Source organism: Pteronotus mesoamericanus, unplaced genomic scaffold, assembly GCF_021234165.1.
Source record: "Pteronotus mesoamericanus isolate MK-2021 breed Mesoamerican mustached bat unplaced genomic scaffold, CSHL_Meso_final contig_33, whole genome shotgun sequence".
In the NCBI taxonomy this organism is placed as follows: domain Eukaryota; kingdom Metazoa; phylum Chordata; class Mammalia; order Chiroptera; family Mormoopidae; genus Pteronotus; species Pteronotus mesoamericanus.
In genome coordinates this window covers 12,218,259-12,243,136 of record NW_026555135.1, presented here as the reverse complement: position 1 = coordinate 12,243,136, position 24,878 = coordinate 12,218,259, and the positions used below count along the sequence as shown (strand labels likewise).

At 32.8% G+C, this 24,878-nt stretch overlaps 1 protein-coding gene and 1 non-coding gene across 13 annotated transcripts in view; one reads left to right on the top strand and one right to left on the bottom strand.

Annotated features, from left to right (window-relative positions):
* The window catches only part of PICALM (phosphatidylinositol binding clathrin assembly protein), a 109,498-nt gene that overhangs the window by 53,800 nt on the left and 30,820 nt on the right, over nucleotides 1–24,878 (top strand). For 5 of the 12 annotated variants that reach the window (XM_054576386.1, XM_054576378.1, XM_054576375.1 and 2 more), the window contains exons 5-13: nucleotides 2,749–2,842; nucleotides 5,810–5,921; nucleotides 7,450–7,556; nucleotides 9,521–9,562; nucleotides 14,042–14,127; nucleotides 16,008–16,131; nucleotides 16,405–16,541; nucleotides 18,966–19,069; nucleotides 24,241–24,390. In XM_054576386.1, the coding sequence (XP_054432361.1) occupies nucleotides 2,749–2,842; nucleotides 5,810–5,921; nucleotides 7,450–7,556; nucleotides 9,521–9,562; nucleotides 14,042–14,127; nucleotides 16,008–16,131; nucleotides 16,405–16,541; nucleotides 18,966–19,069; nucleotides 24,241–24,390 (956 nt within the window). The remainder of the gene's footprint in view (nucleotides 1–2,748; nucleotides 2,843–5,809; nucleotides 5,922–7,449; nucleotides 7,557–9,520; nucleotides 9,563–14,041; nucleotides 14,128–16,007; nucleotides 16,132–16,404; nucleotides 16,542–18,965; nucleotides 19,070–24,240; nucleotides 24,391–24,878) is intronic. The other 7 variants (XM_054576385.1, XM_054576383.1, XM_054576384.1 and 4 more) reach the window with 2 other exon arrangements.
* LOC129072847 (small nucleolar RNA SNORA27) lies at nucleotides 9,913–10,020 on the bottom strand. Its single transcript, XR_008529393.1, has one exon. It is a non-coding gene; the product is annotated as a small nucleolar RNA SNORA27 (small nucleolar RNA).

Sequence of the window (24,878 nt, the reverse complement as noted above, 5' to 3'; positions counted from 1 at the left end):
TAATAATGAACAAAAAATGAGGAATTGAGAACTCTTTTGAGAATTATGTTTGGCTTTACTAGGGAATATGAGATTGTGATGTTGGGGGGTGTGTGTGTGTGTTTGTGTGTTTAAAGAATGGTGAGTCTAGAGATTTGGCTTGCAGGTTCGTGGGAATGATCTAGTATAAAAGAAAAGATTAATAAGCTGCATTGTTCAGTATTGGAGATACTCGCCACTTGTGACTATTTAAATTTAAATTGATTGAAGTAAAATAAAATAAAAATATCTTTTCCCAATTGTATCAGCCAGTCACATTTCAGGTGCTCTGTAGCCACGTGTCTAGGGCTACCATATTGAATGGGGCAGATACAGAACATTTTCCTTTTTTTATTGTATTTTTTTCCATTACCATTTTCCCCCCCAATACCCAATTCCATTTCCACCCACCTCCTTCTTCCCTACTAGAACATTTTCATCATTGCCAATAGTTCTATTAGACAGTGCTGTGTTAGAGGAAAAGAAGACAACCAAAAGATTGTGACAGAGTGGGATCCAGAGAACGGACCTGTGTGAGCGGTATTCACATTTACTGGAAAGAAACGGACTTTCTTCAGTATGGTGGGAACAGAACAGATAGTCATAGTTTGGGTGGCAAGATGACCAGAGAATCTTCTTGTTGTTTTTTTGTTTCTGAATGAAATATTTTGGGAGTTAAGTGCTGAGAGTTTGTGTTTTGTGCGTGAGGAGGCAAGGAGGGGAGTAGTGGGAGGTTTGAAAAAATACTTAGAAGAATTCACTAGCGAAGGATAAGAGAATTGCTGGCAATGCCGAGTCCCCGTTTGAAATTGATGATTATGAATTTATTTTAGTTTTTTCAGTTTGCTCAGTTTTGTGGTTTTCTTTACCAGTGCTCAGCAGCATGTTACAGTGATGGAGGAGGTAAATGTTTGCTCACTCAGGATTGTGAATTTGTCAGGTGACTGCAAAGAAAGAAGAGAGTACAAAGGAGTTACGGGGTATTTACAAGGGAGTGATTATAATAATAATTTTTGGAACTGTAAACTAGAAGGAAGTAAAAATGAGAAGGGATCAGTGTGCATAGTGGAAGTTTGGTACATTGAAGTTTATGATGAAGTGGAATAGTTTTTGCCATAGAGATTATTAACGAAGGCTACTGGAAGGTTAAAGAGGTTATTGTCATAGGCTAAGGTGTCTGAATTTTGTCTTTCCACAGTGGTGGTGGTGGGGGGGCGGTGCTTGATGTGGCTTTGGGGACAGTAGAGTTAGGATGTGACCATGGGCATAGGACCTGAGGGACATTGAAATCAAGGTTTTGGATTGGTTGTCCATATAGATGTTGACGTTAACCAAGAAAAACTAAGAAAGGATTCAATTTTTTTTGTGATGGAGAGGAAGTGGCCAATAGGTAGAAAGTGACCTCAACAAAGAGAGAACTAAAAGGGAATTAACTAAATGGTAACTAATAAAATGTGTGAGATGTGTATGAGAATAAAGAAAGGGTTACAACAAGGTCCTTACCTCAAACTTCAGCAGCTAGACGATGTAGTTTAGTATTTGAGAGGTTAACTTGTCTCACTGAGGAGAGTTGTTGGATTAAAGCTGGTCAGTAGCTGCCTACCCAAGGCAGTCCAATGTTTTTAAACTGTTGTTGTTGCTTTTAATAACTTAATTTTTTTTCTGACTTCTGGGATTGTGGTTGAAGTGGAGAACTCAGGGTGGAGCAGCTGGTTATAAGTATGGTTTATTTGTAAATTAGGGAAAACTTGCACACTTTTTCAAAGTGCCTTGATACTCAGCCAAAAGACTATGAAAAGCACTCTTTTGAAGTCTCAGATGGCAGGGTTTATATAATGACCCTATTACTGGTTAGTACTCTGGGTGTAGACAGTCAGTCATGTAACCTTACAACCTAAAATTTCATCACCTATAAAATGGGGTTTTTGTGAGGATTGAAAAACATACAGCAGGTCTTTAATGTGGAGCCTGATATACAATGAGCACTTAGTTGTGTATCTTAGCCCTGGTACCTTTTACCTAGTGTTTTTGGTACTAGTGTTAGAAAGTTCTAGTTTTTTTGGCACTGCTGATATTTCTCTATCTTAAGAAATATCTAAAGAAATATTTAAAGGACTCTTTTGGAATTATTTGACTTTTATTTAAAACATTCCTCTTAATTACTTAATAATGAGATTAGAATGTTTTGGTAAAATTGTCTTATTTTATAGTAAAGTAATTTTAATTATGATTTCCTGTATAAGAAATCATTGGTGTTTAAGTAATGAATAAAATTCCTTAAATAAAGCAGTGTTCACCAAGACTTGAGTTTTACTGCTGACTCCATCAAGTCTTAACTTTTTAGTGGTTTGAGACATTATTTTATATGTCATTTTTTAAAAAAATAGTAAAATTGCCCTTTATACATACATGAGTGGTATGAGGATCAGCTTATTTCCTTATGTGAAAAGTGCACTGTAAACCTGGCTGTATAATGTAAGCTTTGATTCTTATTTCTCTTGTTTTAGATCTGTTTTTCTAAGTTTTAAATGAACATCTTGATGGACATAAGTATTTCCTGTTTTTGTTTTTTCTACATGATTTATGCTTGAGGTTTCAGGTTCAGTAATGGCTTAAAAATACGTGACGTTTCATAGCGACTTGTTCTCTGTTTAAATAGAGAACCAGATGAGAGTCTGAAATGTAGACTTAATAATAAACTTAATTGTTTCTTTTTTTTAAAAAAAACAGGGCTGATGGAGTTATGAGGACAATGAACACAGAAAAACTCCTAAAAACTGTACCAATTATTCAAAATCAAATGGATGCCCTTCTTGATTTTAATGTAAGTTCTTTGCACAAGTCTTTTATAATTGAAGGTTTTAAAAAACATTATCCTTATAATTAATTGGTCAGGGTTTTTAATTTTAAGTTTCCATAGACCTTAACTTTACACATTAATATCCTATTTGTTTAAGTATTTTCTGTAAATCTGGGCTCAAATCAGATTCCTTTCCATTTTTACAATTATTCTAGAGTTACTCTGATTTCTTGGGTGGTGCTTCTCTAGCTCTAGAATTATAGGGTATACAGCCATCCCTCTGTTTCCACAGGGGATTGGTTCCAGGACTACCTGTGGGGATACCAAAATTCAGAGATGTTCAGGTCCCTTATATAAAATGTCATAATATTTGCATAACCTACATACATTCTCCCAAATACGAGGTCTATCCAGGAAGTATCCAGTCATATAATATTTAAAATACTACATTTATTGAGGACATTTATGTTATATTTATAGAGACATTTATTGAAGAAGATACAAAATACAAGAAACATTGTACATAGAACAGTGATGCCTCAGTCCCCTTCAAAGTAGGCACTTTGGAACCTCACACAATACTCCCAATTGCCATCAACTGCCCTGAGTCATTTTCTTGAATCTCATCAACTGTCTGAAATCTCTTCCCTTTCAAAGATGATTTTAGTTTTGGGAAAAGCCAGAAGTCACAGGGCACCAAATCTGGGCTGTAGGGGAGCTGAGTCACCTGGGTGACTTTATGTTTTGCCAGGAAACTGCACGAGGTGTGCAAGTTCGATTCCCTATCAGTGTGCATACCTAGGTTATGTTTGGTCCTCCCTACGGACGCCTCCGATTCTTAGTCTGAGTGTAAGGGAGGCAACCAGTTGATGTTTCTCTCTCTTCCTTCCTCTCTCTAATAACAATGAAAAATGCTCTCAGGTGAGGATTTAAAAAACAACAGTAGGGCTATTTTGTTTAGGGATAGCCACCTTAATATTTAACTTGTCTGCTTTGTAGGACTCAAAGCGTGGCAATTACTAAGAAATAAAAGGAAGTTCAAATAACACTTGTGACACACTGTTTGGTAACTATTGCCCAAGGGCATTGTCTCCCTGGAATTTTTGATTTAATGGCCATCACTTGAACCAAATTGCCAGATATGTCATTTGTTTTTTAATATGCTAGATATTATTATTTCCAAGTCTTGGGATGGGGCATCTATTTTGATAGCTTATTTTAGAGCTTGTAAGCGCAAGTTAATGAATGGAGTTGTGACAGTTTCATGTTGAAATTGATTTTTCCTTCAGCTTGTCAATAATTATTTAAAAGTAGTATTTTGACAGGTGAAAATTACATGAAATTCAAATTCTGTGTTTGCAATAATAATAGAGCACAGCCAGGCTCATTGATTTACATATTGTCTATGGCTGTTACTGTGATGTAATAACCGAGTGAATAGTTGTGACAGAGACCTTATAGCCCATGAAGTCTAAAATACAACCAGGTTCATTACCAAAAAAAGTTTGCTGACCCCTAGTCTAGAGACATAGGAGATGTTAACTACTGAGTAATATTTTGGTTTTTATAGAGAAGAGGGTCGACTTGTGGAATTTGTTTTCACCTTATATAATTACTCTCTTCAGTGTCTGTTGTACTCTCTTCGGTGTCTATATTGTACTTAATTGTATGTAATAATTTACCTGATACACCTATTGAAAATAGTTCATCTGTTCTTTTTAATCCAGAAGATAAATGGCAAAAGAACAGAGAAGAGAGGGGACACTAAATTGTGTGTTATATAATAGACAATGTGTGTATCTATACATTTATAAACCTATTTCTGTAGGTTAATGCCTAAAAAAAAGAATTGGGGGTTCAGAGGACACAAACATTAACATTTTAAAAATACTGCCAATTTACACTGCAAAAGTATTGAGCCAGTCATTTGTTAACAGGAGCCTATTTTTTATTTTCATTTTTATTAGTACTAAATAATACATTGATTTAGATTATTTTGATACCTACTGGTCTGGTTCTCAAGAAAGTATATATAGGTCAGTCATTTAATTTGGTTATTATGTCTTAATTTATCTGATAAGTAAAGTTGAGCTTCTTTTCACTTATTAGTCATATATATTTTTTACTTTGTGCATGGTCATTTGCTTTATTATTGAGATCTCTCTATAATAAAATTAGCCTTTTTAGATATCCTGCAAATATTTACCAATTTCTTGCTTACTATTTAAGTTTGTGCTTATGCTTTTATATACCTACCAAGTTAATTTTCGCGTACTAGGTATTCTTGTTATCTAAGAAAGAACTTAAATGTTAGACTTAATCCTTTTGATTCATTCCTTGAGATAATAAAATTATTCCTAGTATTTTTTATAAATACAGCATAATTCAATAATAATAAATATTGATCATTCATGTGTAAGTTATTGCACTGGGCTCTTGACACCAAGTATATCATTTAATTTTCCCAGTAATCAAATGAAGCAGTAATATTATTATAATCATTTTGAAGGTCAGTTTGTTTGTAATATTGAGAAAAGGTATATATATTTCTAAATATGTCTTCTACCAAGTTCAGCAAAGTGCCTTGAATAAATACTTCCTAATTTAAAAATATTCAGTAAATCCTTCATGACTCAGAGTGAATGCCCACCTAGATATGTTCTTTATTTTGCATTTAGAAGTATTTCATGTTGAAATGAACTTATAATAAAAAGACTTTTGAGATATAGTCTCGGAATTTCAAGAGTTAAAGGGTATTTTTGTTTTCAACTACTTCAAAACTAAATTGAATATTGTAGGATGTTTGTTTGCTTTTGTCTTCTACATAAATCTGAACTGTTTAAGATTTTTGCACTCTTTGGCTGTAGCTCTGATTGCAAGATATAAATGTCTTTTCTTTAATATACCTAAATACATGAATTAACTTTTTAATTTGAAGGATGTTGTTTAAAACATAAGATTAGCTAACTTTTTTTTCTAATTTTTCCCCAGGTTAATAGTAACGAACTTACAAATGGGGTAATAAATGCTGCCTTCATGCTCTTGTTCAAAGATGCTATTAGACTGTTTGCAGCATACAATGAAGGAATTATTAACCTGTTGGGTAAATATTATTGTAGCTTAATGACATTTTATTTCTTATCTTGTGTTATATGGGTAAATAATATTGTCTGAGTTCTTACTTAAACTTGCCTAAAATTTTATTGTAACAGTTTATTTGGAAGGAAAAAATGTATACCTGTTACATATGCTAAGTGATTAAATACTTTTACAACTAGAATATTTAGCTGAATGAACTTTATATTTTTATACATCTGTGTTTTCTTCTGTGAGTTTAATAATTTTTAGAAAAATAAAAAACCCTTTAAAATTAAGTTGCAATTTTTCTGTTCAGGAAAAATCTTACTTCCTCATAATTTACTCAGTAACGAACTTTAGCTGTAAAATTGATATTTTTTCTAATCTTAATTTAAATATTGATACTTATTTTAAATGCATTAAATATTTATTTTTAAGGTTGAGGTGTTTTTGAGGCATTTTAGGACTGTATGGTGCTTTATTGTGTATTCAATATACAGTTGATCCTTGAACAGACAAAACTATTTAAATGTACTTTTTTCCAACAAATACAGTAAATATTTTTTATGATTTAACATTTTTTTCTAGCTTATTTTATTGCAATACAGTATATAATAACATGTAACATACAAAATAGGTGTTAATTGACTGTTATCCCTAAGGCTTATGGTTAACGGTAGGTTATTTAGTAGGTAAGTTTTTGGGGATTCAAAATTTATACACATGTTTTCAACTGCATGGGAATTGATAACCCCTGTGTTCTTCAAGGTTTAACTGTATGTGGAATGCAATTAATGTTGCCTAGAAATGTTTTTTTACCCCCCCACAGTGGTATTTGGATAGAGTAGACAAGTAATGGTTTTCAAATAGAGCCAAGGCACAAATATCAGATATCAAATGTGTTTTACTCCAGTGTGCTTGTTCTCCCCCCACTCCTTTTAATTTTTTTTAGAATTTATTTAAATTTGTGTTTTGTAGGCCAGGGTAACATTAGCTTAATCAGGAATGATTTAATCCATGGAAATAAAAAAATTGGGCTTGTTTTTTCACAAGTGAAAAATAGAATTTTCTTCAAAACTTTGGAAGGCTTGCATAGTCCTCCATTCTGTGATTACTATAAATTAGGCTCCTTACAGCTGTTTATATTTTAAGTATAAGTGAGGATTTCAAGTGACATTTGGATATGAAGTAGCCATATTCGTTAATATATCATCAGTAAGAATGTTTGGAAATAGGAATTGGTACTGTTTTAAATGGAGTGAAGGGTAATATCTGTTAATGTGCAAATACATATTTAAGGAATTGCTAAGGAAGAAATATTGCAGAACAAACTGGTAATGTGAGTAGAGTCAAGTAATTTTCCTGTTTCTATTATAGTAGTATCCTTCTAATTTGCTTTAAATATCTAAGCTAATTTGATGCTATTTTTTCTGTAGTGTAAGTGTATTCTTGATACCTGTATGATCTCTTTAGAACTATTACTACTGTTTTTCTCTTGGAATGTTACATTTTGATGTGAGTAAAAGTGTTTTTTTTACATCTACTTTTGGCAGAAAAATATTTTGATATGAAAAAGAACCAGTGCAAAGAAGGTCTTGACATCTATAAGAAGTTCCTGACTAGGATGACAAGAATCTCAGAGTTTCTCAAAGTTGCAGAGGTAAGCTGTCTTTACGTTTCTTAACTTGTTTTTTTGTCTGTAAGTGTGGTTTTTAAATACATCAATCATTATCTAAACGAAAGAAACATTTAAAATATAGTATGGTATGTATTCAGTTATAGGCTATATTCTTTGTTAAGGTGTATATCCTGTATATTTAATTCAGTATTGACTGTTGAAAGGTAATCTATTTTTTAATTGTTTAGCCATATCACGTAGGTGACACACAGTGGTGGCTGCAATTTTTATGTTTGGAATTATTCGTGTATTTTATATTGTGCATAATCAAAGGCTGTTCTCATCTAATTTTAGTGCAAAAACCTCTTTTCTCCAGTGAGAATTACAGCTGGAGCTACATTGTTCAAAATGTTTTGTTCCCCTGCAGAAACGAATTTAGTATATTTATTGTTTATCAGTGATTATAAAAACTACGAAAGTATGTTATAGGGTAATTTAATTTTGCAAATCTGTTTAAGAAATAACTTTCTGAAATTGTCACAGAAAGCAGTTGTGGTAATGCATGCAGGCATCGTCTTCCTTGTACAGAGGCAGCTCTTAAAGTATTTTTGTTTCTTTTCTCTTTCTCTACCCTCTACCTGTTATAACCAGAGATTTCTTGCTAGGATAATTCTGGAAGATGACTAGGTTATAATTGATCAGTTGTATCAATGTAGTTACTCTGGAACTAGCAAGTTGGTGATTTTAGCTTTAGTTTCATAGTTAATATGAGACCTTTGAAGAAAATAGCTTTGTGTTGTTAATCAGCAATTTTATAGTCTCTACTGCAATTTATTTTGAATTTAAAATTTCAAGAAGAAATTATTTTCCCCCATTTCTGCAGGGTCAGTCACATATTAAAAGCAGAAGATAAAGGTTTATGCTATGATTTAGTACATTCTTTATATTAGTTTTAATTTGTTGACTTTTCCCTGTGGCCTCTAATGTCCTTTGCTTTTGATAAAGTTGTTGACTTAAGTTTAAGTCTTTATTTACCTCCAGGTCCACTGGTCTTAGTTTGAAATGGAATAGACCACTTATTCCATATGATCTGAGAAATGAGAATACTCTTCTTCCCTAAAATGTTTTTTTTCATGAGGCTGTCTTTGGGATTGTAATTTCATTATGAGATCTTAGTTCTTGGAGTAAAGGCCTGTGTAACCTTTTCAGATGTCTCTGAAGGGGACAAATGTATCAGTTACTGATTAGCTATTAAGATCTCAGTTTGAATTGTTTAATCAAATTTTCTACTGATGTCATTCTGGGACTGGCCTTAGAGAAGTTGAGAAAAGGAAAAGAAAATTATTAGAAAATGAAACATAGCCACAAGGTGTAAGGGGGTTCAATTTCTCAATTTGGGTACTAGTATAGTAAGTAGGAAAGGTTTTCATCATTTTTTGCTGGAAATTGTCTAGTGCCTGAACATCATGAAAGTGTGTTTGGGATTGCTTTGTGGAAACAGATATATCCTGGTTAGATGTCACTTGGCATTTGTATAAAACCTGACCTACTCGAGTGAACACATAGGTTTTAAAAATTGTTATCTATGGCAATTGCCTAGGAAAGCATATTTTACAGAGAAAGGCAAAGTCATTGTCATTAGGTTTGTTCTTTAACCTCTTTTTTATGCCTCAGGGAACTTGTTTGTGGTCAGCCTTTCTCATTCTTGCTGTAGTGTTTTTCAGATTGTGACAAGGTGTAGGTGCTTAGAAGATTTGGAGATGGTAACTTCATAGTCTTAGATGAATTTCCAACTCCAGTTCCCCTCCTGTTACAACTTTTATAGCCATCAAATGACATCTAAGCCCTTGGAAATACTGAGTGATATATTTGGAGATTAAGTATTTTTGATTTTAAAGAAGTCAGTCTAAAATATTCACAGTCATAATTGTCACATTCTAATTTTTATTTATAAAAAATCTTTTAAAAATTGTATTTATTAAATAAAATACTACTTCTTCTTACAGCAAGTTGGAATTGACAGAGGTGATATTCCAGACCTTTCACAGGTAAGTATATTGTTACAGTATCGATTCACTGTGTGCTGTGTTTTGCTTGGTGTGAAGGCACAACATGAATAATATGCAGCCCATGCTGTTGAGGAGATCAGTATAAATTTCTCTTGACATAGTTTAACATTTTGATGTGTTGCTGATGATTGTTCTAACATTATGACCATATGGAGTGATTTACTCACCTCCTGTTGGTGAAGCTAGCCACTGCTATGCCATGCCTTTAGTTTATTCCTTTTAATCTATCTTTTCCTGTCGTCATCATTGTCAAAAAAAAGAACTGAACTTAGAGAATAATATGTTAAAACAAAATGGGCACTCTACTGTTGATAGAGATTTTTTTTTAAACTTGTTTCCTCTGACAGGCTACAGGACAAACACCCAGTTTGCTTGAGTTTTAAAAGGATGTTTCCTTTGCCCCACTTGAAGGTAGAGAATTATTTTATACAGGACTTCTATTTCCTGTTTTAAGTCTTTAGCTTTGGCTGTTTGACTCAGGAGTATTAAAAAGGGGTAAACCTCAAAACATGACATTGGAAGAAGAGAGCAGGCTTTGTTCATCTCCTAGCTATACCACTAGTTTGCCTTGTGATTTGGCAAAGTTACTCTCTATGCTTCAGTTTTATCATTTAAAATGGAGAATTTATAGTTCCTACCTCATAAAGTTGTTGGGGCAATTAAATGAGTTAACATCTAAAGCATGGCATTAAGGACTCTGTTAGCTTTTACATTGTTTTTATCATCATCATCCTCAAAAAAGAAAATCTAGGAAGGAAACTTCAAACCTGCGTATTTTTTTTTTCTGGCTTTTAAAAAAATCATTAAGGCTTTTTTATTTTTTTAAAATTCACTATTTTTTTTTTTTCCCATTACCAGTTTAGTCCCCTTAAATCCAACGCCCCCCATCTCCAGTGGCCTTTTTTTTAAATGAGTATTAAGAAAGAAAGTACCTGGCATAAACTGTCCTTGTGACATTTGTATCACTTCTCTCCTTTAATAGACTTTTACCTTATTTTAAATTGTTCTAGAACATCTTTTAAATAAGGAGTTCTGTTGTATTTCTCGGTACTCACTTGTGTTGATTCATCCCTTTGATCTCTGGGCCAAAAGTACACAACAGGTCTAGTTATGGCCTATATGTAAATAAAACACTCTACATTTGAGTTAAATTGACCCCATTAAGATTAAGCACGTTATTGTGGATTAAATGTAAGAGTCCTTGTTAGAACAGTATGTAGTATAAACTGATTAGGCAGTTCTATATTCCTCATTACCCTACTTGCCATGTCCCCTTCACCTATCTTTTGTCATGTGTCTGTATTTTATCCATGGCATTGTAATTGGGTAAGGTTGACCAGCCTCCTGACCCTCCTTCCCTCTTCATTGATGACCTCTGAGTGATTCAGAAATTTCAAAAGCGAAATAAAACAAAGCTATTTTATACTTCAGGGAAGTTGATGGTTGTTAATACAGAAGAGTGGAAATTTGAAATTATTATTGTTACAAGTTGCTCTTTTTAAGATGTGAAGCATCACATTTCCTTTACTCTTCATAATGTGGGTTTGACTTTTAAAGACTTTGGAAGATAAATTGGGTTGGCCAAAAAGTTTTAGTTTTTTTATTTTGTACAATGGCTTTAGTAGAGCTTAGTTGTCTTTAACTTCATTTGAAACAATTTTGTTAAATTGTATTATGACAGCTGTCATATCAGTGTGCATTTTGAAAAATTATCAAAATTGGTGAACTTTGTGCAGCCTTTTTAATATTGAAGATGGAAGAAGACATGTAGCATTTTTGGCATATTATGCTTTATTATTTCAGGAAAGGTAAAAACACAACTGAACGCCAAAAAAAGATTTGTGCAGTGTATGGAGATCGTGCTGTGACTGACAAACATATCAAAAGTGGTTTGCGAAGTTTCTTGGTACTATTGGCATTTTGGCCAAATAATGCTTTGCTCTGGGGCTGTCTTACGCAATTGGGAGATGTTTAACAGCACCCCTGACCTCTATCCACTAGAAGCTAATAGCAGGTGATACCTATTAACCAAAATATCCAAATCCATAAAGTTGTTGGTGAAAATAAAAAGTGAGTCTTTTATTTTACGGAAAAAAACTAAATGGACTTTTTGGCCAACCCAGTATTTAGGAGGGATTTTGAAAATAGTTTGTTATTACTTATCCTAACTTGTAGTTTAATATTTGTAAGTCTCAATTTAAACCTTTCAGAAAAATATTAACTGTAATTTAAATGACCACAGTTTTAATATAGGATTCTGTAGCATAATAGTTAAAATCTAGGCTTACAGATCAAACATACGTTAGTCTGTACTATCAAATCCTGGATAAATAACTTAATTTTCACAGTTGCAGCTCATTTATTTATAAATAGGATATACTGGTAGTGTCTTCCTCATAGTCGATGATTTTATACAAAGTAGCTAGCAGAGTGCCTCTTGTATTGTAAGAATTTTTAAGATGTCACCTACTCTCATCAACATTCTCATTATCTCTGACAGTAGCTCTTGGCACAGTGCTTTTTACCTGCTTATTTTGCATTTTGTTGGGGTTGGGTGAATTGCACATGTGTTCTCAGTTCAACATAGAAATTAATGTTACAATCTAATTTTTTTGTTTTAATTGATTTTTTACCATATTTGCTTTGTGCTAAGATATATATCCTGGTGTATCCTATACACATCATCATCATCATACTCATATATATATGTATATATGTGTATATATATGTATATAAATCATATGTATTCAAGGAAATTATTTAAATCATAATTGTTGGAGAAATTAGTTAGTATTGCCTCATACAACTGTTTTTAGATCCCTGTAATCCAGGCACCTGTATCTCAATATTTGGGGTAATTAAATGCTACTGATGCATTTGAATCACTTAAAATTAGTAAGTTTCTTCTGAGATTATTGAAAAGGGGTCCTTTTGAAAGCAGTTAACTCTTTATGTTGTTGAGATTTGACCTGTAGCCTGAGAGTTTAAAAGCTAGTTGTTTTTTTTTTAATTTGAGGCAAATATCTATTTCAATGAGATTTGATAACTATAAACATTTGTGTAATCCACTCATCATTGAAGATAATAAATCAATTCTATCACCCCAGTTCTTGCATGCCCTTCCAGTCACTCCCTAGTTCTGTGCATGCAAACCACTGTTTTATTTCTAATAACATAATTCTGTCAGATCTTGAATTTAATTTAAATGGAATCATGCAAATATTTATTCTTGTGTTGGGTTTCTTTTGCTCATCATATTGTTTTGAGATCTGTCCATATTGTTGAGTGTGCCATTAATTCATTTGTCTTTATTGCCACATAGTAATTTATTGTGTGACCTTACCACAGTTTTGTTTATCCATTTTCCAATTGGACTTTTGGATTATTTGCTGTTTTTCTGCTACTATAAATAAAGCTACTTAAAATGGTCTTTTTTTAACTTTATTGTTTACACTGTTACAGATATCCTATTTTTTCCCCCTTTGCCCTTTTCCACCCTGCCTTCACTCCCCCCTTCTCTCAAGCCATCACCACATTGTTTGTTATCTGTGTCTGTAGGTTATGCATATATCCCTACTTAGAACATTCTTGAACAAATCTTTTCTTGTGAAGGCACACTTTTATGTCTCTTGGGTGAATAATTAGGAATCGAATTGGGTAATTAGGGTAGATAAAAATCCAGATCCTATTTTAAGGTGGATATATTCCCACTAGCATTGTATGAGAGTTGTAGTTGTTCCCATATCTTCACCAGCATTTGATATTGGTTGTCTGTTTGACATTAGCTGTTCTAGTTGGTAAGAAGTTGTATCTCATGATTTTAATTTTTATTTCCTTGATGATAGTCTACAGTTTCATATATCAGTTATTATTCAGCCCTGATCATATGGCTCAGTTGGATGGGGTGTCATCCTGCAAAGCAAAAGGTCGCTGGTTCAGTTTTCTGTCAGGGCACATGCCTGGGTTGCGGGTTCATTCCACAGTCAGGGAGAGGGGAGTTTTTGGGGAGGCAACCGATCGATGTTCCCTCTCTTTCTCCCTTCCCCTCTCTCTCTTAAAAAAATAAAATAAAATCTTTAAAAAAATAATGATTCAAAAATTACTCAGGAGGTACTTATTAAGTACCAGGAATATGTTCAACAGTATGTCTAGCTTTTAAGAGTACGGTTCTATTTAAAACTCAAGTAAGTTGAATATTAAATACTCTCATGATCCTCTTAAACGTTTCATGTTTACATAGTCTTAGTTTTCATATTTCTGATTATGTTTATTAATATCCCTTACTAGGCCATGCTTACGTAATAAAAATAATGGTGTCATTCTTAGGTAGCTAAAGCTCCACTGTTAGTTCATGAGGAATATAACTATTTTTGTTTCTCTCCTGCATTAGGTGATGCTTGATTTATTTTGACCAATGGCCTGATTATTGTGAAAGTCTTAATATTTGTATAATTTCAGGCCCCTAGCAGTCTTCTTGATGCTTTGGAACAACATTTAGCTTCCTTGGAAGGAAAGAAGATCAAAGATTCTACAGCTGCAAGCAGGTACACTATTCTTTTTATAGTGCAAGAGCCAGAGTGATGTGTCTGTGAGAGCAGATGAATCCAGTTCAAGTTCCAAGTTATTTAATGTTTCTTAAGCTTGATTTAATCACTTGGGTTTAGTGGTAGTGTTGGCCTGGTAGAATTGTTATCAAGGATTAAGTGGGTTAATACATGTAAATTCTTGGAATAGTTACTGATCTTCAATAAATGTTAGCATCTGCTAAGGTGATGACAGTGACTACTTGGTCTAGGATTGTGTTCATAGTGTGAATTTTTCTTTTAAAGATGATAATACATTGATTTGTTTGAGGATTTATAATTATTAAGTTGTCTTTTTGCAGATCTGATTCACCCTCTTTATAGTCCTCTGAAGTATACAAGTAGTATTTCTGGGCCTCAAACCTAGGATGTCTGACGTCAAATTTCTCCATCTTTCTTTAATGCCAGTTCATGGGGTTGATTATTGGCATAGTGTATTTTAATCAGTCTATTAGGCATTGACCTGATTTCCAAGATGAAGACCAATTACCCTGGCAAATTGAAAGCAATACACACCATCTCACCTCAACTTTGTAACATGATTTTTGTCTTAGGTAGTGACTTAATTGTCATGTTTTCTTACAAGGATTTCTTTTAAACAGTATGAAGATAAAGTTTGTATGCAGTATAATACCCTTCTTTTTAGACTTGTTTCAGAACTTTTGTTTTAGCAATAAAATTTAAGAAATTTGTAAAGGAAAATGTTGTTAATGCATTTTAATAGTTTTTAATTCCAGATATGCTGTTTGAAGTTTCTAGTAGGTGTTTAAGAAGTAAAGCCAAAATTATAAGGCCCAGAGATTTGAGAAAATAATGAAAAATATAGCCAGTAGTTCTGGTAGACTGACTTACCTCATGTATTTTTTTATCATAGAATTTGTTTGGGTTTTTTGAATTTCTGTCACAACTATATTACTCTTTCCTTGTCTTCTGAATTGTATCTTTATATTGGCTTATTTATAAAATCGATTTTACGTAAAATTTGAATACTTTCACTTTTGTGCTTAGAGTAGAAATTAATGAAGCTTGGTGTATGATAAAAAGAAAATGAATAAAGATCATCCGTCACGGAGGAGTAGTTCTTCACATCGGTTTATTTTACCTAGAATTGACATTTGGAAATTTAATTTTGGGGCTTTTATAGTACTGGAACAGTTTTGATATAAGGGAAAGGAAGCAGCTTACTGTGAATCTGCCAGTGAGTGATGATGCATTGTGCATGTATAATATGTTTGAAAAGGAAATTCTAACTTAGCAAAAGAGTAGCAGATAGAAAGGAGATGCCAGATGGACCAGTGACTGGAATGAAATTGATCTTCCTTTGAAGGATCCTCTGGGTCCTCTGGGAATGACACCTTCGGGTGTTATAAAGGAAGCATACCTAGACTCATTGTTTATTACTGGTACTCAATGTTTTAGTGTTCCTGTGTTATTACTGTCAAAAGCCTGACTGTAAATTAGCAGAGTGATTTCCTGTGAGAGAGGCTCAGTATTTTTTACCCCTCAGAGTTTCCTTGGGAGTATGTGAGCTCTCTCCTAATTGTATAGGTTCCCTTCATTGGGTCTTAGGAGAGGCAGTTTCTCTCACCTTTATGGTAAACCCTTTCTAAAATCTAACACTTAACTTCAAAAAGAGTGAATGTATGTAAGTCCTCTAATTGCTAATAATTCTCTAGTTTAACTGGGTAGAACAGTTCAAATGATGCACTGGTTTTGACTTCGTAAGTTAAGTTCATAATTATAGTGCCTGTCCATACCAAGGTTGCCAGATCATTTCATAACCATATTGCCATTTGAAATGTTTGGCAAAAAGCCAAATTACCTTTGTCCAATTATTCTAGGGCAACAACACTTTCCAATGCAGTCTCTTCCCTGGCAAGTACTGGCCTGTCTCTTACCAAAGTGGATGAAAGGGAAAAGCAGGCAGCATTAGAGGAAGAACAGGCTCGTTTAAAAGCTTTAAAGGTAGGTGTGTGCATTCTTTTTATTTGGAAAAACAAGTTCAGGTGTTCATAAAATAATTAGAACCCTATAAAGACTAACAGTATTTAATGTGTAGTTATCTAAATGGAGCAAAACTCAGTACATAGTCTGATTTTTCATCCTGAAATTGAATGACTGATAAAGAGTCAGAGAATACGTTTTTGCTATCAGAACACAATTAGAAAATGCTTTTGTTTAGAGGACATACAAATATCTGGTTTCTGGATTCCTTATGGTACTTACCTTTCTCAACAGGAACAGCGCCTAAAAGAACTTGCAAAGAAACCTCATACCTCTTTAACAACTGCAGCCTCTCCTGTGTCCACCTCAGCAGGGGGTATAATGACTGCACCAGCCATTGACATGTTTTCTACCCTTAGTTCTTCTAACAGGTAGGTGACGAGGTTAAAGATTTCCTTTGAATATTTAGGTTTAAAGACTTTGAATAGTAATTTTGCAGAGCTTACCAGATTTAGTTTGATTTATCATATATAATAAATCACATGAACGATGTGATAAATGGAGGTAGAAGTATAATAACTAAATATAAAGTGATAAAAGTTTGTATTTTTGCCTATTTAGGAAATGGAAGGTGGCTGACCCAAATTTATATTACCATATTTTGCTGTGTGTAATGTGCTCTCGGGTATAATTATGCGCCCCCATGTTTTTGGCCCAAACTTTCAGGGGAAAAAAACTTTCGTCTTAATTTTTTAATTAAGTTTTTATTTATTTATATTTAGATACTTGTGTTTTGTATTATAAAGGAATTTTAGCATTTATTTTTGAACGTACAGATACCGTTAACTGCTTTCTAGAGTTGCTCTTTTAATGCAGAAGCGTAAATAAAATAATTAAAAACATAGATATGGAATTAGTACTACCCATGTATAATGTGCATCCTTATTTTCCTTCAATAATTTGGGCAGTAAGCACACATTATACATGGCAAGATACAGTAATTGGAATGTAGTGGGTTATCTCTTAGCAAACATTTCATAGTATAACAATAACTTTTGGAAATGCATATATAAATATATGGATAATGGGTATGACATATATTTCAAAATATCCTTTAATTGGATATTAAATGTCTTTCGTGTCTATTCCCTGGTGTTAAACTCAGTAATCTGGAACACATTAAGGGTTTAGTTGCCAGATTTCTGTGGTGTTGAAGCCTACCAGACCAATGTCAGTAATCTTGTTGCTTTGTTTAAGCTGCTTAACAATGGAAATATAACCTTTCCAGGCAAATTAAAATAATTGGCTTTTTCAGTTCTTCCCTGTCTATTACCTCACAGTGGTTTAAAGTACAAGTGTGGATGTCAGGTTGTGGTTCAAATCCTGGCTCTGTTATTTCTTAATCTTTCTTTTTTAAATCTTAGTTTCCAAATAAGAGAATGTGTAGTATAGATCAGGGCTTCTCAATCTTTAGCAAGCATCAGAATCACCTGGAAGGTGATTTTTGAACCCCACCCAGAGTTTCTGATTGAATTGGTGTGGGCTGAGAACTAAAAATTTTCATTTCCAACCTGCTCCCAGATAGGATTTAGCAGTGTTTGGCACATGATAAGTGCACCGTAGAGTGATGCGTTGTTGTTGTTGTTGTTGTTGTTGTTGTTGTTGCTGCTGCCTTGCTTATCTTTGATTTTTATTGTTGTTACTGTTTATTTTATTAGCTCATCCTTAAAAGGTCTTCTCTCTCAACTACTGACTCCTGTCACAGCCTAATGTAACTTTCATTAACTCAGCTGCTCCCTGCTCCCTAAAATCTTAGTAGATTTTTGGTGAATTTAGTTATGTGTTTTTCTTTCAGCTTTATTTTTTTGTTTTGTTTTTGTATACTGCTTTTCTTAATCCCCAAGAAAATGACATTGGGGAAGGGAGATGACTGGAAACAATGTTGAATGAGGATGAAACAAATTGTTAAATAATTTGTACTTTATTTTACTTAATATACTCAAGTTTACACCTTTTTAATAGTAATTGAGGGCAAATCTTATAGCCTATTATAGAATGCTTATTGCATATGATAACTGTATTTATATTTTTACTGATCTACCAATAAAACTTTTTTAAAATATCTAAAAGACAGGTCTTTAAAACAGTTTTTAGTGTAAAGTGCTCTATGCTGTGGTACACATAATCTTTCAGTTCATGGAAACTATTTTTTGTTTTTTTGAGTTGTTTTTCCTTAATTGCATAAAAGTCTTGTGGTAATAAGTATATCATGTAAGCAATCCCCCTGGAATTGTGCATTGGGTGGCTCTGTTATAAATTTATGTCATATATGCATGTGTAACCTTATTTCTGTATTATTGATAGTTGTTTAGATTATGAAGCAGTAGAGGTGAGGTTTCCTTTGTTGGGGTGTGGGTATCGCAAATGCAATTGAAGTTCTTTAAAATTGAGAAAGCAAATTTTCTTTAAAAATTTAAAATTGCCATGTTTCATATTTCTGAGTCATGTCTGAATCATTAGGCTCATTTTAATAAGGAAATCAGTATTTTACTGGGGAAGTTCATTGATTCTTTTCTGAAGGGTTGTTATTATTTGAATCCTATGTAAACTGAAGATACAGTACTTGAATATTTTTCTAGACCTCCTTAGAAATATGCTCTTGTATGAGGGATATGCCATTTGTTACCTTGCTGAAATGAGATTATTACATTATTGGGGCTATTGAGATTTACATAATTAGGGCTTTTTCTTAGTTTTCTTTTTAATGTTCTTATTTACTGGGGCGGGAGAAGGGAGTGGCTAATGTAGCAAAGCTTATCTAATAATTAAATCATCTTTTCAAAATATCTTCATAGCACATCAAAGCTACCAAATGATTTGCTTGATTTGCAACAGCCAACTTTTCACCCATCTGTACTTCCTATGTCAACCGCTTCTCAGGTAGCAAGTACATGGGGAGGTAAGCATTAATGAATTCTGCTTTAGATGTTATATAGGCATCCCTTTTCCTTATTCCGTGGTATTTTACTTACTTGTATAGTTTTGATTATGCTTGATACATGAGAACTTAAAAAATATTACAATGGCAATGAATCAGTTTGACCTTTTGAAGCCATTTTCATTTATTTATAAATGTAATTTTGGAATTGATGTTCAATTAAATTATGAAATGAGGTTTAATGAAGATGAAGAGGTAGGACCAAATGTATAAAATTATTCTTTCAGTGTTGAATTTCTACTCCATAATCAGAAAATGTGTAATAGTCATTTTACGTTTGGTATAGAAAAGGGTTTTACTTGCAAGAGGCAAAACTGATCTTGTGTAAGTCTGTGCTAACGTTCTAATAATCTCAGGTTGGTGTTCTCAGAGCTATGTTCTGACCAGGAATGTCACGAAAAACTTTATGCTACTTGTATTTAAAATGTTGATTTAATTCAGACCTATAAGATTTTGGTATTCACAGGTTTTCCCCTAGTACCAACAGGAATGTTTGCTGCCCTTCAGTAGTTGCTTGATCCTGGAAGTGACCATGTCATGACCACGATCTTGGCATATTTGAAGGAGTGAGCCTTGTTCATGTCAATTTTTAAGCAGTCTTGCTTAGACAGTCTTGCTTGTTTGCAGATCATTTCCTTTGTTTGGTTTTGGTGTTTTTTGTTTGTTTGTATATATGAAAGTATTACGTTACAAACACTCAAAAATTATTTTGGAGAGAGAGGAACTCAGAGAAAGGATACTGTCTAGAGAACTATAGTGAATGGCAAGTTACCTTAAAATTTATATGTGGCTCATATATAAAATCCGAATTGATTGGTTTACCTCTCACAACAAAGATAAATTAAAGAACATAGTGAGTTTTTATGGTAGATGAATTAGACTCTTCATCTTTATTTTAATAATTTGAGTTTTAAGAACTTTTGTTTTCTATAGTTATTTCTTAAGGCTCTGTTTTGTATAATAAAACATAATCTCTGTGAAGACAGAAATTTTTAAGTATTTTGTTAAGTACTATACCCCCAAAGTCTGATTTGTTATAGGTAATTGGAAATACTTGTTGAATGAATGGACATTTTCTTTTTTTCTAGACTGGTTATTTCTGGTTCATAATATAGGTCAGGGAACAGGAACAGTGAAACACTAAAACACTAGATTTTCAGATTAATTTTGTGAGCCATAACTTAATTAAAAACTAGTGGTCTCTGAAGGCAAGTTTTATTTAGCTAAAGCTTAAGACCTGGGAGTAGTAGTTTCTAAAAATTATAAGCTAGTTTAAAGTCGGTAAATGTTTTAGAATTATTTATCTAAATGGACTTTAGACAGGTAATTCAGATGAAGAAAGGAGTTTTTTAATGTCCTCATGATAAGCCCTAGTTTTAGGATTTTTAATCTACCAAAATTTGCTTATTTTTTGCTTACTGTAAATTGCTTTAGAAAAGGATAGTAGAATTAGCAGGATTCACCTTGCTCCCCTTTTAAATGAGTTGTTTTTCTAAATTAAGTTTGAAAAGTTGTTTTTCTCACAGTGAAAAATTTTACAGAAGAGTAAATAAGTAATTTCAGCCTTTAAGAATTGTTCTGAGTCCTATTGTGAGAAATATTCCATAGCAGTCTATGTGTGAATACAGTGTGTTGAAATACGTTCAATTGTGTTTTATTTTTCTGTTTTTGGTTATTTTACCCTTTGTACTGTTGCCAACAGAATTTTCCCCATATTTTAACATTAGGCTTGCTGTATACAAGTGAGACTGTTAAAAGTGTTAAAAATATAAATCAAGTACAGTGGGAGCAAGTACAGGGGCAGAAAAGCTTATTACAAATGAGAAAAGTACAGTGATCTTTGCTGTCAACTCTTTTTTTAATTTAAAGGAGTTAAATTTTTTAATGAAAATTTAAAATTTTTCATTTATTGATTTTTGAGAAAGAGGCAAAGGGAAAGAGAGAGAAACATTGATTTTTGTTGTTTCAGTTATTTATGCATTCATTGGTGAATTCTTGTATGTGTCCTGCCGGGATCAAACTTAGAAGCTTGAGGTATCAGGACAACACTTTTACCAACTGAGCTACCTAGCGAGGTGAAGAATTTAACTCTTGCCTTGACTTTCATATAAAGATATTTGGCTTCTGAGATAGTGATAATTTCAGGGTTTTGACTTGCGTATTGGATTGTGGAAGAGTATTTTAAGCAAAAATTTTGAATGTTTTTTTAACTTAGAGGACTGTTCATTTACATACAATTCAAACTAAGTTTTTTTTTTACCTTACTGTGAAGATTAAAGTTAGACTGAGATAAATAAATCTCATATATAAAAAGCTTTGATTATAATCATAAATTTTAAAAGGTTTTGAAATTAATTTACCTGCGCATTTGAAATATGTAATATTTTACATCACGCTGCTTTTATGACATGTGACAGAAGATATTTATTCCTGATGATTCTATTATTGTTTGCTTCTCTTGCTTTTTATTTGCTGAAAATGGATGTTAAGAGAGTTGGTATTTAATTTAGTTCTTACCATAAGCATCACAGAGGTGATGTATATTCAAAGTCACAGACAGGTTAGTGATTCAGAGTTAAAGGGAAGTAAGGTTTGTATGTTTATGTGAAAAGCATTTAAGATTCTACAAAAAAGAGAGAACACAAGCTTTCCTGTTCCTCTTATTACATTATTAGTGAGCCTTTGATTTTTTCAAGAAATGGTCTGGAGTCTAAACAGTCACTTGGTATTGAATACTAATGTCTGAGAAGATTTAAGTTTTTATTACTTTGAAAACAGTTACAACAGATCTAAACATATCTAATATTATCAACTTAGTACACTGTTGTATATTTTAAGCAGGACTTTAAAATTTAATTCAGGCAAAAAAGAACTATCCATTCTGAAGTTTAATTTGCTTTACTCTCAGTTGGCATGAAATGTAATATTTTATGAAATAAATTAAACTTTCTTTGACTCATAGTCAAAAGACTAGACTATGACTGGACTTGGTACTATTTTAATCTTTTTTTACTTTTTTGAATTATTTTTCTATGCCTCTAGTGTAACACAAACTTCCAAGTGAATAATGATAAAAGTAATGGAAAAATTAATTTTAAAGTGTTTAAGGAATTTAGAGTAAAGTTGCCAGTCTAGTGAGTAAAGTTTAAGTTGGAATAGCTAGGGAATGAATTTTTGTTTTAATGAATGTTTTTATTACTTATAGTATAATGTCCATTTGTACATTCATATCATCTAGAGTACCTGTAGTATTCTGTCAAATAGATTGAGCTGGTTTATCTTATAGTCTGATTGACCTAAATATAAATGCACTTGCATAGTCTTCTCTAGGATGTTTCAAATAATAGAAAATGGTGGATATTGTGTGCTTGGGTAAAAACTATCAATCAGTAGACTAGCAGATAAACTAGTGACCTTTCCCAAACATACCTTTTCTCATAAACCAAAGGAGATCTGTTCGAGAAAAGTGTGTCCTTTTTATTTTTTATTATTTTGGATGACTTATCTCGTGGCTTCTTTTGCATGGAAAACTAGAGAGATGTCCTTTGTTGCTTATTGTCCAGCAAAATATAATGTACTTTTAAACTCCATGCCACTATTGCATTTAAAAAAATATAGGACTTTGGACTGAACTGATCAACTCTAAACTTTTAATGCAGCTCTTATACGAGAGGGATTTAGAGTGGTCATCATTACATTTTTATTATAGTATGGAAAATCCAACTTTATCTGTTATCTACTTTTAATTTCTGAATTATTTTTTTCTGATTCTTTTTCCTTACTGTTCCATTTATTGAGGAGTGGAAAGATGGGAAAGATTAAAACATGATTCATTTGAGTTTGAATAGTACACCAGTGAATTTTGATACCTTTGTAGGACTTTCCTTTTGGCTGTGAATTGATGTTCCATATTAATGCTTAATTTTTAGAAAGGGCTTTAAATGATACAAAAATCAGTGTTTTTTAAAAAAGATTATATTTAAACCCGTAATCTCAATATTATATTCATTCATTCATTCTTTCATTTATTTTTGCTAAACATTTGTGGGGTTTGTGTGGACTTGCCTTGAATTTATTGACTTTAAAGAAAGTATGCCTATATCATAGTGATTGACTGGTCTTAGGCCATTGCTGCCTTCTTACTGTTCCATCACTCAGTCTTAGAGTAAAATATAGTGCTTGATGCTGTGAAGCTACCATGGTATTCTTCAGTGGGGGGTCACAAGTTAGAATAGACAGCTTTTCATTTTTTGTGTTATAAGAGAAAAAATTCTGATGCTGTATTTTTGCTAGTCTTTGGTTTTTCCTCTCTTCATTTACTTAAGGTAGGATGAATGGCTTTAAATCATTAGAGTGACAATTATCTTGAATGAAGTATAGGTGCAGTAAATACCTGATTACCTGATTGTAAAATAGCTTTATGTGTAGAATTTGGTGAGAGAGAGAGAGAGAGAGAGAGAGAGAATGAGAATGTGTGTGTGTGCACGTACGTATGTATGTGTGTGTGTCACACACACACGCTACACACGCTAACATTCTAGTCGGGAATAATACCTTCGTTAATTCTTCAAAAAAATTTTAAAGCCAAATCTTTAAAACTCTTTAGCTTGGCCTTCAAAGTTGTTCACAGTCTACCAAATGGCCAATCATTAGCCTCTGTTCTTAATTTTTCTAAAATCGCTTTCCCTATCATTAGATCTTTCCTTCATCTTAATTTTCTTATTTCCTATCTCTGAACCCATACAAGAGTTACTAGTTTTTTTTTTAGTAAACATAGCTATGCCACCAAAGCCAGTATATTCCCATCTAGGGCTGGGAATATGGGTCAAGGTGGGTGGCTATTTTATAGAAGCATTTTGTTTATTATTCTTTTTTAACTACCTGATAATGGCTTCCTGATGCTGGAAAGCAGATCTGTCCTTAGTATGCTACTAGTAATGTTTTTTTCCTGAAGATTCACTTTATAATTTGTTAAATGCCAGTTCTTCCATCTTGTTGATTAGGTATTTTTGCATTTATATTAATAAAGAGTAATATAGCTACTACTTTTCACTTTGCATCTTTTGACTAATTACAATACTAATTAATTTACTTCCTTTCTTCATTTTGCTGTAATGCATTGGACTACACAGATCCTTTCTCTGCTACTGTAGATGCTGTTGATGATGCCATTCCAAGCTTAAATCCTTTCCTCACAAAAAGTAGTGGTGATGTTCACCTTCCCATTTCTTCAGATGTATCCACTTTTACTACTAGGACACCTACTCATGAAATGTTTGTTGGTAAAGTACCATTTAACCTTTCTTTCCAATTAATGTTTGTACTGCCTAAGGATTTTTTTTTTTTAATGTATCCACTCATTTTTTAAAGCGGTGAAATAATTACTTTGGATTTTAATGTCAAGTTTTAAAATAACTAGATAGCAATAATGTAGTGAGGTTTTTAAATTGACACTCATATCCCTATTTTTATTTAATGCAAGTTTTCAGGAAAGAAGATTTCCTTTAATGTTGGACCTTTTTATAGTGTTTTGTTCTCTAACATAATTATATTGCAATACGCAAGCTGTTTACCATCATATGCTGCATCCTGTTTATTAGTTCCAAGAGCTGGTTATTAGGAGAGTTGGTTGAAAAGTAACATTTCTTAAACGTACATGTTTATGGGTGCTTATATTTTTCCTCTGTATTCGTGAGAGAGGGTGGTTATATTAGTAACTATATTAATCTTTTTTTTTCCTTTTGAACTGTGACTAGTACAGTATTAGATT